This window comes from Ischnura elegans, chromosome 5 (assembly GCF_921293095.1).
Source record: "Ischnura elegans chromosome 5, ioIscEleg1.1, whole genome shotgun sequence".
Classification (NCBI taxonomy): Eukaryota; Metazoa; Arthropoda; class Insecta; order Odonata; family Coenagrionidae; genus Ischnura; species Ischnura elegans.
The window spans coordinates 60,686,296-60,701,891 of NC_060250.1; the positions used below are offsets into that span (position 1 = coordinate 60,686,296).

At 37.0% G+C, this 15,596-nt stretch overlaps 1 protein-coding gene across 1 annotated transcript; it reads right to left on the bottom strand.

Moving 5' to 3' along the window:
• Window positions 1–161: 161 nt before the first annotated feature.
• Window positions 162–10,073, bottom strand: LOC124158965 (rRNA methyltransferase 3, mitochondrial). Its single transcript, XM_046534407.1, has 5 exons — window positions 9,635–10,073; window positions 6,870–7,111; window positions 4,785–4,940; window positions 1,476–1,672; window positions 162–580 (listed from the first exon to the last, which is right to left on the bottom strand). The coding sequence occupies exons 1-5, from the start codon at window positions 9,919–9,921 to the stop codon at window positions 299–301; spliced, it is 1,164 nt and encodes a 387-aa protein (XP_046390363.1). The 5' UTR covers window positions 9,922–10,073; the 3' UTR covers window positions 162–298.
• Between the last annotated feature and the right edge of the window lie 5,523 nt (window positions 10,074–15,596).

Genomic DNA, 15,596 nt, shown 5'->3' on the forward strand with positions numbered 1-15,596 from the left:
TAACTGCCTAAAATCAACTTAGCAGGACTTCAGTAGCAAAAGTACTGAAATTTCTTCTTCCAGAAGTGGTTTATGTGAAAATTCACTGCAATTTGAAAGAGGAGTTAACTCTTCCAGTGAGCCCAGTAAAAATTATAAATAAAATAAACAATGCAAAATTGTAAAATTTTTGAATACTTTTATGCAAAACAAATTTGAGAGACAAAATTGATTCATAAAATGTATAAGTACATATACGAGTAAACATGTCCTTCAAATATATATGACCTTTACAAAAGTAACTCTAACATCAAAATGACTAGATTTCAGAGGATGATTTTGAGGGTAACGACTCATTTCTCCTCAGCCACTCATCAAATTGCCGTCTAATTTCAAAGGCAATGATACCGAGAGCGGTGCTGGCATTAAGACTTTCAATGCCATAACAGAGAGGTATGTTCAAGCGCACTCCACCTCTACTATAAGCAAGTTCACAAGCATCTGCACTCAATCCAGCAGTCTCTCCACCAAGAACAAGAACGACATCACTTCCATCATCCCAAGCACCACTGTAGTCCACCATCAAATACTTCTCAATAGGCTGAAAAGGGAAAAAGTGAATGTCGTATGAGATTTTAATGCTTTGCTTGGTAAAATAAAAGAAAAAAATGATAGAAAAGACCAAAATCTGGTCACTTTTTAGTAGAGATGGGTTGAATTCCTAATTTTCACAAATCCAAATCCAAAATTGAATCTTTCCAGGAATTAAGTCAAATCTCAAATCCACAAAATTCTTAAAATTTAGAAAAATTTACACACAGTATGCATGTATATTCATCTCCAGGAAGAAAGTTCATGAGCAATCAGTACGTGACTGAGCAATGCTGCTCCTATAGTGCCCACATTTTCTCACAGAAGCACTATTAGCACAGACCACAAGAGAAATGATTTCAGAAAGCACCAATTAGAATATCTTGTTTGATGTGAGGCACGATATGGTGGAAGTAATAGTAAAATTAGACACTGCATTACACTTGATAATGTTGTTTGTAATGACAAATCGCAGTGTCATGATAAAACTCAGTGGAAATATTGCAATGTCTAATTTTACTAACACCAATTAGAAGTCTATTAATGACTTCAAATCCTAAGGCCGGGAAATCTCTTCAAGCTCAAGGTAAACAATAGTGACTTTGAAGTTGTATTATTTCCTACTTACTTGTTAGAGTAAGCTATTTTGAATTGCACTCCTAGATTTTAGTTAAAGAAAGAAAAATTGGTCCCATTAATGTATAAGTCATTCACATTTTAACAGTAACAAAGATTTACTTGTGTTATAGTTTGAATCACATTAAATCCACATTCAAATCCTTGAATCTTGATGATTGGATGGATTTGGGGTGGTAAATAGATTTGATGACCCATCTCTACTTCAGTTTTTTTTTTACTGTTTGAGGTAGAAAGTTTTTTGTATAGTCATGTGGCTCCTTACTTACAATGTCATATCTTGTCATAGTAGATTCAGCTTCCATGTTCACAACCTCACTGGAATTATCAGCTAACACTACGGTGGAGTACTCATTCAAAAATTCTGTTGGTATTTTGTCCCACGTACGGTCTGAATGAACTGGAAGTATGAAATGGGCACCAGCACCAGACCGCAATACTTTTGGCTCCCAAAGCTCAACACAACCTGCAACAATATGAACAAACAGTGGAAAAATGTAATGCATTCAATGTACAATTTTCCCAGATAATTCAACCGCCAAATACAAGAACACAACATGCATTTATGATTTTTCAGCAGGGGCATTTCTGCACTTTCCACCTTTTCAGTGCTCTCTTTTTTCATTGTGGTGAATTCCAATTTGCCAAAGATTGTTACTAGAAAGACCTAATACCCTTTTTGAGTAATTTGAGACTAGTATTTAATAGATTACTATGGTCACTAATAATAAGTAAATTAGTGATACAATGGGGTGCTCTCATAAAATTAAAAAGGTAATTTTTTTAAATTTCTAGATAAATAAGTTAAAGTTATTAACGCATGCAAAATATGACTACATACATAATTCTGAATATTCTTGTTGTAACAGAGCTTCAAAGTTCGCAAAATCTTTAATTACTAACTTCTTTCGTGCTACTAGAACTCCATGTGACGTCAGAATGCGAGTAAGCAGATTCGCTCCATGGTAATAACAAAACAATAGCAACAATAACAAACATCTATGACGACACTGATTCATAAGTTGAAGGGTGTGTAAAAATAGTTGTGAATACTTTAAAAGTTTTTGCGGTGCGCGTATTGCATAAAGGCTGTCTCCGACTTCATAAAGACGCATTCTGGGAACAATCTGAAGGTAGATTAATTTATGATCAATTATTTCTTCTCCAGTAATGAAGATTTCTTGGTGCGGAGTTTAGAAGCAGCAAAATTGAAATGTAACATAAATTAAATCAACAATCTCGTTCGCTAGTAATATAAAGCTTGGTTTGTATCTCATTTAACTACTGTCATTTACTCATTGCTTTTAATGTGTACTTGGTGTAATATTGGAATGTGTGAAGTTAACGTTTTGGAGGAATAAAACGGAACATATTGGACGGCGATTTACTAAGCATTCCTGAGGTTTGGAAGAAAGGCTTTCGGTGAGTTGCCGTAGTTTGATAGCTTCAACTGTTAATAAATTTGAGCGTTTGCACTGCTGGGGCTAAGGTGACCCCAGAACGTAAAGTGAGACTTATAACCATATATGTACTGTGGAAATTGCCATAGATGAGGAGGATGAAAAAGTATTAAGCACTATTTCTCAAGACTGCTGCATCTTCCAGTATCCATACATTCTATAAACCTGTCAATTATTCAGGATAAATATTTCACACGACTGATGATGAAATAAACATATGATGCTATGAAAAAGTGGAACTGAGAGGTACATAAGTTTTTCTAAAACTGGGACAAATAGTGTACTGGCACCACGTAAACGTATTGTTTACTGGACTATGACGTCACGTTCAGCCAACATGGCGATGGGTCATTTGGAGCACAAGATTACTCTACAATTTTCAAAGTGGAATTTTAAGAATAGTATGCAGGTTAGAGATGAACTGCTTTTGCTGTGATTTTCAGCATTAACTATATTTTTTTATTGCATAATCATCCATTTTCAGTGGAATTCCCCATTCAGATTTAAGGATTAGATATGGACAAATTTTGGATTTGCCCCATTGCTCTTATTTAATAGAGTAAAAAATATATTATGGTGAAGTAAGATTTGATGCTTTCCCGGTGAATAACGTGGGCAAACTCTTCTCAGGATTCCCACTAGGTTAAATTCTCCATTTTAGCCAACATTTCAAGCTCAAAAATCCTCATAATTCAGCAGCCCAGAGTCTGGTGGATGGAAAGATGGTGGTTGGACAGATGAGCCCCGAGTCGGAGCTTGAAACTTTGGCTAAAATGGAGAATTTAGCCCAGTGGGAATACTGAGAAGAGTATTACATTTTACGGTATTTGTAGTTGATGATCAATAGCTAGGATCTTACATGCCAAGAGAGAATAAGGAAATTCGGGGTGGATAGAATCCCTGGGTCATCATTACACTGTTCTTAACAAAAGTCACCAAAGGGACCACGATGAAACATCCCACCTCAATGTGTATGCCGCCGCACTAATGACACTGGAAACAAGTTCATGCCATGTTACCTCCACCTCAGCTGAAAATACAATATATATCTCCCATGGTATCCTCATTACTATAAAAAATACTCAACATAATCTTACTTTTGAACTTCTTAAACCTTAGAAGTCATAATTTAGCATGAACACCAGTAAGCTAAAAATGCATGTGGATGCCACAGCCATCAAATATTTACCTTCAGTACCCATATCTAATCCCACCAGGCAGGTAAAGAGCTGTGTTTGAAATTCCCTCAACAAACCATGCCTATAAAAAATTTCTGCCCATTCCATTGGGATTAGAAGCCAGGGCCATAAGTTGGAAGCCACTGCAGCCTCCAGCCACCACACCAATCCAAGCCCTGGTAAATGATATACCGTATATGTCTGAATATAGTCCCCGCTTTTTTCAAAATATGGCCATGGTAAAAGTAAAGGGGGGGACTATATTCAAACGCATTTTCTTAACTTTTCCCGAAACTGAAGCCTCAAAATTAGGGGGGGGACTATGTATATTCAGAGAAATACGGTACTTAATGGGTTAAGCACTGGATCAAATATTCCAAACCCAGCATGGGCCAAAAACATAGGTGTACCCAGCGGGGGGGGGGGGGGGGGGGGGGGGGTGGAGGGAGCAGCTGCCCCCCTAGAAGCGAAAATCATTTTAGTTTAAAACAAAAGTTTTTAACAAATTTTCTTTGAAAGAAAAATGATATAAGTTTAAGATGGGGATTGAAAATAAAAATCATTACTGATCCAAGCAAATAATAATAAAAACTAATAAACTGCTGTCATAATTTTCTTAAAATTTTGGTTTCATTAACCTTTCCTTTGCTAAAATGTTACAACTTGGATGACCACGGCTTGCCCCCCGCCCCCTCTAGTTTTGATCCTGGGTATGCCCTTGGCCACAAAAGCCATGGTCTAAACTTGGTCAACAATATCTGACCCAGCACTTATCCCAACATGAAGTAACCAAATTTCCATTTGCAACCATGACTTAAAAGTGAGTTGATTACCTCCTTCCTAGATCCTGCACATTTTAAAAGCCACACTCCCCAAGGTGCAACATTTAAACATAAAAAGAATGGATTTGATAAAGAGAATAAAATAAAAATGGCCATACCTTTGGTGAGGACAACTTGCCTACATCCAACACCAGCAGCAACCCTCAGAATGGATCCAAGGTTGCCGGGATCACGAATGTTGTCACATATTATCTGCAGAGGCATGATCTTATTATCTCCTTCTCTTGCCGTAATATTTGGTTTTTTAAAAATTCCTATAAATGAAGATTATAAAGATGGCTATTAAAAGGAAATTATAAACATACATAAATGAGATATTATGTGAACATGTACTATTCCAACAAACTTCATAATATTTGCGTCCAACTCTATATCATAGGCAACATAGTGACAGTAAATATTATTACGATGAGTAAAATCACTTCTTAAAACCAGTGAGATCCAACAAAGATGGTTTCAAATTAGTAAACAAACATTACAGCTTGTGGCACAAAAATATGTATCAAACAGCAACACACAAGCTAGTCCCTTTGGGCCACCAAAAATCCAAAGAGAATAAGGATATGCACTGGCAGATGACTCGGTAATCCACTCCTAATTACTCCAGTCTTTAAAAAAAAAATATCCCCCTCCCAAAAGTGCAAATTAAATTTGATTGTTGTCAATCAAACATGTCATTATGCCTTAATATTCTCAGTCACATAATAAATCTACAAACAGTTACAGCTGGATATCGGAAACTGCGTAAGTGTACTGACCTTCATGTCATGGGAAGTTTTCATGATACAAATAATCATGAGTTGAAGCATAATAAATCTCGCCACATACGATTTCAGTAGTACATAACTGAATTTTATTTTATCTATATGTATATTGGTAGAAAAAAATTAAAATACTGACTTACTACTTGCGCAACGGCAAATTTACCACTTTTTTCATTTTGTGGCTGTTGCCATTTTGCAAAATGAGAATAAATTAAGAAGCATAAAACTTGGCATGTCTCTGCTATACATGGTAAAATATGTGGTGCAACTGGAAATTAAGTGTGACCCAATCTGTTTGTGGTGGCATTCTAAGGTGGCTCCATCTGACAACAGCATCAGCCCAGCTCTCAGGTGGTTGTGCAATCTTTCAACAAGCCACCATTACAATGGGACAGTAAAACTCACACTCAAAAGTGAGATCACTAGAATTCGTCAGCCTATCTCCCTAATTACAAGGGATTTTAAATCCTCAAAATCCCTCAGGAGGGTGGAACTCTCCAAAATGCCACCCCCACTGGGACCCAGGGTTGATAAAAATCACGATTTTTTTTTCAAAAAAATCATTTTTGTGGATTTTTTTGATTTAAATCAGATTTTAATGATTTAAATCGGATTTTATTGATTTAAATGAGATTTTTATGATTCACCATTCATCAAAAATTCAGTTATTTGCAAAACTAACTATTTGGGCAGCATATTGGAGAATGATCGTTTGCAGAAATAATAAGAGGCAACATACTCTAAACTTAATACAACATTTAGTCAATCAGGGGAGAGAACTATGGAAATGCCAATGGTATCAAATTAAAAATTACACCAGCATAATATAAAATTGCCATTGGAAGTATCAAATGTGCAATATGCAGTTCTAAAGCATATGAAGTTCAGAAAAATTCTGTAATGGCAACTTTGTATGGTGCCTACGCTTAGAAGTTAAATCAGAAAAAAATTTTTTTTCAACGGATACACTAGTATTCTAACCAAAGCCATTTTTTTTATTTTCATGTTACATGCATTCCTACAGTATCATTTCTATTTAAGAGCCACCATTGTGCTGATAACTGTCGATTCATTGTATTAATTAAGAAATAAAAATCAAAATTATACACTTACAGCTTCCTTTTCTTGACTCTTTAAAAATCAAACATATAGATCACATTATGATTTAAATCACCTGATTTTTTTAAATAAAAATCAAGTGATTTAAATCGTGATTTAAATCAAAGTGATAAAAACAATCAACCCTCCTGGGACCTGAACTTAAATTCATTTAAACAGGCAGTTAAAACAAAAGGTAAGGCACCAAGGCACCACATTACTATCCAGAGTATTAAAATAAAGCATTTCATACCCACAAACAGAAATATGTACAGAAAAGGACATGACCATTAGTGAAGAATGACTAAAGAAAATACAAACCTATGACACCAGGGCTTGAGGTTAAGCTGGACCACTTCTGCAATATCCTGTATCCAACTTTGTACATTTCAAAATTTTCCTCTGGCCATCTTATCTTCGCAATATCTTCCTTGCGACTGAAAAACACCATTTCTGGGATTGCTCCATATTTAATAGCATCTGCTATCAGTCTTGACCCTTCTAAAAGAATTTTATTTCCACTTTTCTGATTTTTCTTTGATTTAACTGACGTAAGAGCTTTGCTGCAAAAGTTTAAAAAACATAGTATAAGACAAGGTAACTTAAAATATCAGAAACTGCTGCATTCATTAGCATTTTAAAAAATATATGTAAAACAAACAACAAACTTATGTAAACACGAGCAAACTATGAGTCTCCCTTATCATTCCGTTCATCAAAAATAGACAACATACGTACAAGTAAAATCTGATGCTTTCCCGGCGAATATGTTCAAAAAAGGCTATTCGGGCTTCCAGCCGGGTGGTCTCCCTCCATTCTGCCGACGTTTCGGAACACGAGTCGGGTTCCATCCTCAGGGCTAATGGTGAGTGGATGAAGTTTGCCAGCTTGTTTACTTTTCAGTAAAAGTAAACAAGCTGGCAAACTTCATCCACTCACCATTAGCCCTGAGGATGGAACCCGACTCGTGTTCCGAAACGTCGGCAGAATGGAGGGAGACCACCCGGCTGGAAGCCCGAATAGCCTTTTTTGAACATACGTACAACTTTGCATCAAGAAAACCTATAACAACAAAATGTTTTGGTATGCATGTAAAAAACATGCTAAAATACCGTATTTCTCTATGTATATTCCCCCTCTGAATATAGTCCCCCCCCCTAATTTTTAGGCTTCAGTTTCGGGAAAAGTTTAAAAAATGTGTTTGAATATAGTCCCCCCTTTACTTTTACCATAGGCATTTTTGGAAAAAAAGGGGGGACTATATTCAGACATATACGGTACTTATTACCTCAAGCAAATAGAAAATTGGGTAGCCGATATTCGGCCTATTGATTATAAATTTGGTTTGCTTGTGGTAGTCTTTGTCGTCCAAATGATTGTACAGGATTCTCTATCCTTCCCACACAAGCCAATCCCTTTTCCCAGAGGTATCAGCTGGCTCTTATCACAGTGGTGCCTTCTTCCTTTTTCCTTTCTCTTGCCCTCTTTTCTCCTGGTGTCCGCACATAAATTTATTGGAATTATGACCTTTGCCCCAGAAGGGTATTCCCGCAGGCTCACCCAGGGTTTCATCTCCGTTGAATGATAGCCAATATTACCAAAATGGCAGTACTGGCCCTCCATTGGCCAAATGTGATATACCACTCAGTGAGATGTGGTCTCAACCCACCCCTACCCTAAAATTACATATCGATGGCTAAGTTCTAACAACACATATCTCAAATTTGGCCAGTTTAAGACAAGTAAGTGTAATAACATTAAAAAAGTAAAATACAAGCAAAAAACAACTCCTTGCTTGCAAATGAATGCTTCTTTTTTATTTTTTTTATGAACTTTTGGTCTTTAATTTCAGTGTACAAGTAACAAAAATTAATCGTTTTTTTGCTCTCTTGAAAAGTTGCTATTTTTGAGATACGTGTTGTTAGAACTTAGCCATTGATGTGTGGGTAGGTGTTTCGAGGGGGGCAACCGATAGCTAACGGTATTTGCACCCAGAGAGGAGGGTGGGGAAGGAAAGCGAATGAGAAATTTAGAACTGGCATTAGCCTGATCTAAACAAAGATCAAGAGGACTATGGCTTAACATCCCATCCAACTGAGTTGCACTAGAAGTCCTCTCCACAAATCACTTAAGCAGCGTTAGTGTAGCCCCTAAAAACTCTCAGGATTTGAACCCGAGCCCACAAAGGGAAAGGCCAAAACACTAGCCATCACACTAACCTGAACCCCTACATTTAAGTGTCCTCACTTCACATCTGACTCTTTTACCTCAAAGCCAACTGCACCCTCTACTACTTTTCCTCGATTTGACATATAAGTACATTTTTACCACTTGTAAGTTTTCGAATATTAGATATAACATGAAATCAATGTAATGAATATCCACCAAGCCATATTCCATAAGACATCGATAATCCCCAGTCTGAGACCATCCTCATCCATAACACTTTTCTCCTATAGTTTCAATTTTTCTCCCTTATCCCTCCTGAGATATCTATGCAACATATATTTCTTTCACCCATTCCTTTCTCTGGTAATCAAAATTATACTTACGAGTCTGGCACCTAATTTTTTAGACATAGCCTCTTTTATGAACCGCTAACAATTTTATCGTGATATACAGTCACCTAATACTTCGATAAGCTTGGAAGTACACCTATCACCCAAAATTCAATGGATGCCGCAAATTTATCAATGCCAAATAACTATCAATATCAATTCATGGATACAAAAATGACTCCATTCCAGCCCCGAATCACTTAAGTACTTCAATTAAAACCAACTAAGTTTTTTGGTAGAAAAAACACAAAGTCTCTTGGGTGACTATAAATGCGGATTCTAGAGATACATCAATGGTAACTCATATATAAGTAACGTACACGCCTGTGATCAGTGGCAAACTTGAAGGAAAAACAGCAATACAGGCTGGGTATTAATGTTACGAAATGCCTTTATGGAATTTAATAAGTTACGAAAAGCGATCAAAACCGGGACTTCAACAATGAGGCATAGAGATATTATAGTAGCGCAGTTTCTTTCAAACTAATAATATCAATACATGCATGAAAGAGTTATAAGGCAACACACCTGATCAAAATATCATCGTCTTTCAGCTTGGCATACACAGGCATACTTGAAACGAAATCTTCCCTTTTCTCGGCTGCATCGGAATCTTTCAAGATGTCATCATCCTTTTCTTTGGGTATGAGATTTTCATTCGATCCACCACGATCCGTAAAAATTGACGCAGCAATCCTCTGGATAATACACAGGTGATTTCCATTTCGGAAATTTAAAACCCCACCACCACGAGATGAACTACTAATAGAATTGGAGCAGTATGAAAGAATTAAACGTCCCCCAATGAGCTTCATACTGCCTTCGAGACAGATAATGGTCCAAGTGCGCAAAATATTGCACACCCTAAATCAGAGATGACAACTTATTCACAATTAATGCAAAATTCCCGTCGAAAATTCAAATCCCAAGTTTCACAAAATTTCAAATTTCGCTTTCGTTCGTACGTTGTTCTGTGGGTGATGGCGTGGCGCAATTTTCAAATTATGAGTTGACATTGATTTCCTCAAAAAATTCCCTTTCCCCTTCAATTTACTCCGCCAACTCATTTCGTTTCTCATGTCCTCTTTTTTTTCATCGTATTACTTTGAAGAGTCCTTTTATTTATAGACAGCTTACCCAGTGGACATCACCAAGTCCGATTTCCAATAAGGCTTAATGGTATATATAGGTAGTTACCAATTTTCCTTCTCTTTCTTGTTGACTTCCAGCTCCCCATAAGGAACCTAGCTAGCACAAGCGATTTATGAGGTCAAATGTTGAGACGAATATTTTAGAAAATGGATTGTTATAACTAATTTTGTTGATAAATTTTTCTTCTCATAATATCCCTCAGAAAAAAACAGCTGACTTCAAGATATTTCTATTTAGAGATCAAAGAGGTTACAGGAGTCTTGATGAAAATCTCCATGGAGCACGAATTGCAATACAAAGGGGTTTTCCAGAAGATTCTCAGAGCAGTTTGCGGAGGCTTTTGAAGCTAATTAGAATTGGGCAGCCTAACAGTCCAATCGCAATTTATCTTATGCAATGAAGAGGTTTTCAACAGAATTTTTGGAGATTTCATTGAGGTTCTTTTATACCTCTATTAAGGCTTCTAGGAGACTTACTGGAGGTTTTCTTTAGTGTCTATTAAAAGCTGTTAGTTGGGATTTGTACATTCTATAAAGTTCTTCAACAACATTCATGGAGGTTATGCAATAGTTGGTTCAGAGAAGATTTCCACTAGTTTCCACACCACTAAAGAAATTTCTTACACCAATGCCAGAGGTTTTTAATGCAAGTACTTCAATGGGAGTCTTGAACATTGTAGAAAGCCTTGAAGTCGGGGTCAAGACATCTTGTATCATTCCAGCATTGAAGTATTTCAGATGAATGTTTTTAAAACCAAATCAAGCTCATTACGAGGTCAACACTTTCCTCCCTTAACCCTTTAAGTGCAAGAACGTTTTTATATGTTTTACATGCCAACTGCAGCATTTACCCTAAATTTTTATTGCTACCTGGATATCTTGCACTTGGGGACTTTCCCTCACCATAAGGATCACTAAGATGCTTAATTCTACGGGACCAGTTCTTGTGGCAGAGGGTCTCTTCCGCTCTACTTGCAGTAAATTGTTAACTCCCACAGCCCAAGGATTAACCACTTGTAGATGACCTCAAAAAATTCTCTTCCCCACACACCACTCTTTGACCCCAGTGATTAACCTATTCTTCTGCAAGATTCAAATCCCATTAGTGCTGTGGAACATTAAGCTATGAAATATTATGCCTGTTTCACTGTACTTGCCACTAGATATTTCTTGCATAAGCCATTTATTGATATGTCAAATTTATGAAGCATGTATTATGTAAGTGGAGTTTACCTAATTCCTTGAATCTTTTACCCCTTAAATAGGGTTATTTCCTTCATCTAAGAAAACGAAAGGCAGTGATTGCGATTTGTTACCCAACTTTAGTGTATTCATAATACATATACAAATTATTTGGTTTTAGAAATTCCAGTTTAGATGAATGTTAATGGTCAATTCTAACCTCATTTGAGAAAGGCCAGATTGGCACTCAAGTGATGCCACTCCACGCGACGTCACAGGGACCTAGATTCTATAAGAGTAGTCAGGAGTTTTACATCGTCTGAGACCAATGCATGCATGTGGCACAGAGCTCAGGGAAACATCTCTTAATAATCACGAATTAAACTTGCCTATGGTCGGAAAGTTACCTTCGTTTGATAGGGTACTAATAATCCTTAAGCCAAGCGCTACCTGCGAGCAGCCTGCATCATATCAGCGCTCATAGCTCGCACCAAGGTAGTCTCACATTGCGGCAGTTGGAACCAGAATGATATTACATGGGCTTTTCCCAGCATTCATACTTAGCCGCTGCATTTTCGTGCACTTGAAAATTTTTACTTTTCATTTAACCGCAAAAAATGATATCATCATTGAAAAATCTAAAAGTGTGAAATAGGTGATTAAAAAATACAATTTGAATATTGTGATATTAACTATTTTTTTCTCATAAATCTACAGGCCATCAAATACGATAAATTAAAAAAATGACCAAATTATTATTAGAAGAGATGTAGCCATGAAAAAAAACAGCCTATGCTAAACAGGGAGTGTAGTACTGAATCCTCAATTTCGGTAGCTAAATATTGATTCTAGAACATAACTCTTTCCTAATAATTTTTATTCATTTATCATTTTCCAGTTTTCTGTTTTCTGTCAATTATACTTCAGTTTTCTAGTTAGTCATTGAATTCTCACGTTATGAGAGTTTAAAAGGAAATTACCTGAGAGTCATTGCACAGGATGAGAAATTTTTATCATTGTCAAGACCAGGATGTATGAGTCTTAAAAGAAGTCAAACAGAAGGTAGGTGACGCTTTATTCGTAAAAGAGGACGAAGGGATTAATATAACTGTTCATAACGTTGACTGATAAATCTATGTAATCGTGTTACGCATACTAAAAAGCAGCAGCCTCAATCTTTGACTCAATACATGAAAACACTGCAATCTTGATTACAATGCTAACCACTAACACAGCACCATTACTAGTAAAAATGTAAACCCACAGCTACAACCAATCTATAATGCAACACAGTGAGGGGGGAGTTTTGAGGGATAAAACCCCCCCAGAGCTCAGAGAAATTTTTAAGTTTAAACCATTTCACTTAATTGGATTGATATTACTAATACAATAGTGCAAGGATTAATAAATATCCCTCAGAAGGCAGTAAAACTCACCATTTTGAACCATTTATCTCAAAAGTCCACTGCTTATTCTGGTGGATATTCCATACCCCCATAAACCCCGGTATTAGTTGCACCTAATCCTTTCCCAGTCTTAATAGGGAAATTGCATACTTTTTATAAACAGTATGCTGATATACTACAGTAAACACTTAGTACCGCAACATACTTTTTTCCGCTTAAAATTCAGTTTATACCCTAGAAAATGACTCCCAAAAGTCGCCCGAGTTTCGCGGGCTAAAAAATACCGCCCCCACTAATCTTTGGCTGTGACGTCATAGTTCAGTACGAGTCCAAGATCCAAGCCTAGTAACTGCAGGTTTGGAAGAGCCACGTTGCGTTTAAAGGAGAACATGGGTGAAATAAGGAAAAATTACAAGTGGTGCATTGTTCCTCTGTGCAATAACACCCCAGAAAAAATTTTCGTCTGCATTCCCACGGAGGAAATTAGAAGAAAAGCCTCGATGCATGCCGTCTGTCGGAATGAGCGTTACGGAAAAATAAGAGTATAATAAACGGAATGATAAACCCGTGTGCTATGTGAGCGAAGATAACTTTAATATAAATAATATTTCCATATTACATTGACTGAATAACTTGAAACTGAGATTTTTCGATAATTCGGCCGCCGTAGAATAAAAACTCAACTTCCGAACAAAAATCGAGATAGGTGTTTCTCGATCGTTACGATGGACTCAAATTATTAAGGCACTTGTTCAATTTCAGTTACGGAAGGACATAGAAAATACCATGATGTTTAAAATCAAGGGAGGAAATATGAAAATATTGAGCAACGTTGATCCTCATGCATTCGAGTGCCAGCCAAGAAGACACCGTTTTCTTCTACTCTCGGCGTCAAAATGATGTGCCGCTGTACTTTGCAAATTTATATCCTGGCTTCACTGCATGCTATAATAATGAACTATTCGTCATTTTAAAGGAAATTTTATCCTAAATTCTGATTTATTTTATTACAAAAGATTTCAAAAATGTAGACACGGCCAGTGCAATAAATGACTCCGCGCACCGAAAAATTGGCCGTTTTGTCAACTTCATGAACTTTGCAACTCAACCTAGGGAAAACTACTACGTCTACAGCATGATGGGATCATGATCATCTTTCACATTAATTTACACTCATTAGTGCGGATTAATAAAATGACTTTTGGGTATTTTTAGAACTTATATTTTGTTATAAATTAATGAAAATATTTAAACATTATCTTGTCCCATAGTTTATCCCGAAAGATAAAGGAAGTTGTAGATGGAAAAAGAATGGAATCCAGAGGTGGTCACAAAAAATTAATCGCAGCATTCTTTGATTTTATTCTACGCCGTTGCTTGCTTTTCAGAAAAAGTTGAGTCACAAGAGGAATGTTCCGCGGCCCTTGATTTGGAAACTGTGGAGATAGAGGAAGACGTGTGGATCAGCAATTTCCATTTAGTTGGTTGTCAGGATAAACCAAGGGTCCATTTAAAGGTTGTCAGGCCATCGTATAAAGATTGGATCCTGATGTGCACCACAGGGGAAATGGGGTGTTTGAGGGAAAGTCAAACCCAAAGTTGCCCAAAGAATGTGCAGTTCTATGTTGCTCTTTCCCCAGTTAAAACCAAATAGAAATTGGATTGGGATGATATTTTCACCACGGGTTCCAGTGATAGTGAGAGTGGAGGTGATCACGGTCATCGTCGAAGGTCATCCCTCTAGGATTTCCGATACGGAATTTTTAAGTGACAACCGATCGCAATGACTATGAGCTCGCCTTTAGAGTAGGTCTCTGATATATCGTGAGAAAAGCTCCCAAAATGAATTAAAGACTCTGTTTGGAAAACATGCACATTTTAATGCTAATTTAGGCAGGGGCGGATACAGAAAACACTCAAGGGGGGGCGCAAAAGATATATTGAGTTGCCTTTACTTTTTATCGCGATATCGCAATAAAAAATAATCAAGTCACAGGCAGAGTAAAATAAAATTTTAATTAATGTAATTATACACATATATAAGACAATGCCATCTTATGATATAAAAAAGTCACAATCGTGGTTCTGCCATGTTTGCCAATACGGCCGGACCCGCAAGGGAGGGGCGCGCGCCCCCCATCTGTATCCGCCACTGAATTTAGGAAGTATTTTATTTCAAAAGTTACTTATTAACACCTGAAGACGTTGTGTTTATTATATTGATCGAAGGGCGATTGACCGATTCTTTCTGCAGAATAGGAAGTGGCTTCGGGGTTTTTAGTCACAAGATGGTAGATTGTGTTGGAAGTTCGTCTATATTATCGCTACTAAATTGAAACATTAATAGTCTGGCTTCCTCAGAGCTTCCTGTCGCCCTCCAGGCAAGGTATTTTTAAGTTGAAAGTATCATCGACAGCTTCGAGGTGGAAATAAGTTCACCATAAGACTCTACCGGACTGCCAAAAGAATACACATTTCACATGAGTATACGCTTTCGCCAATATTATACGCAAGTCTCACTTTGTTATGAACTATAAAACATTACAGATGCACATCAGCTACCTTTCCATTTCTCGGCATCGACTTTCCGAGCCGACGAAGTCTACAGTTTCACTAAAATACCCTGTTATCATGATGGAATCAGTAACAGGAAGCTTGCTAGGATCAGCCTAAGAATAACCATATGCCTTCATCTTTACGCAATCTATCGCTTTCAATGGAGGAGAAACAGATCAAATAATAGCCCTGAAG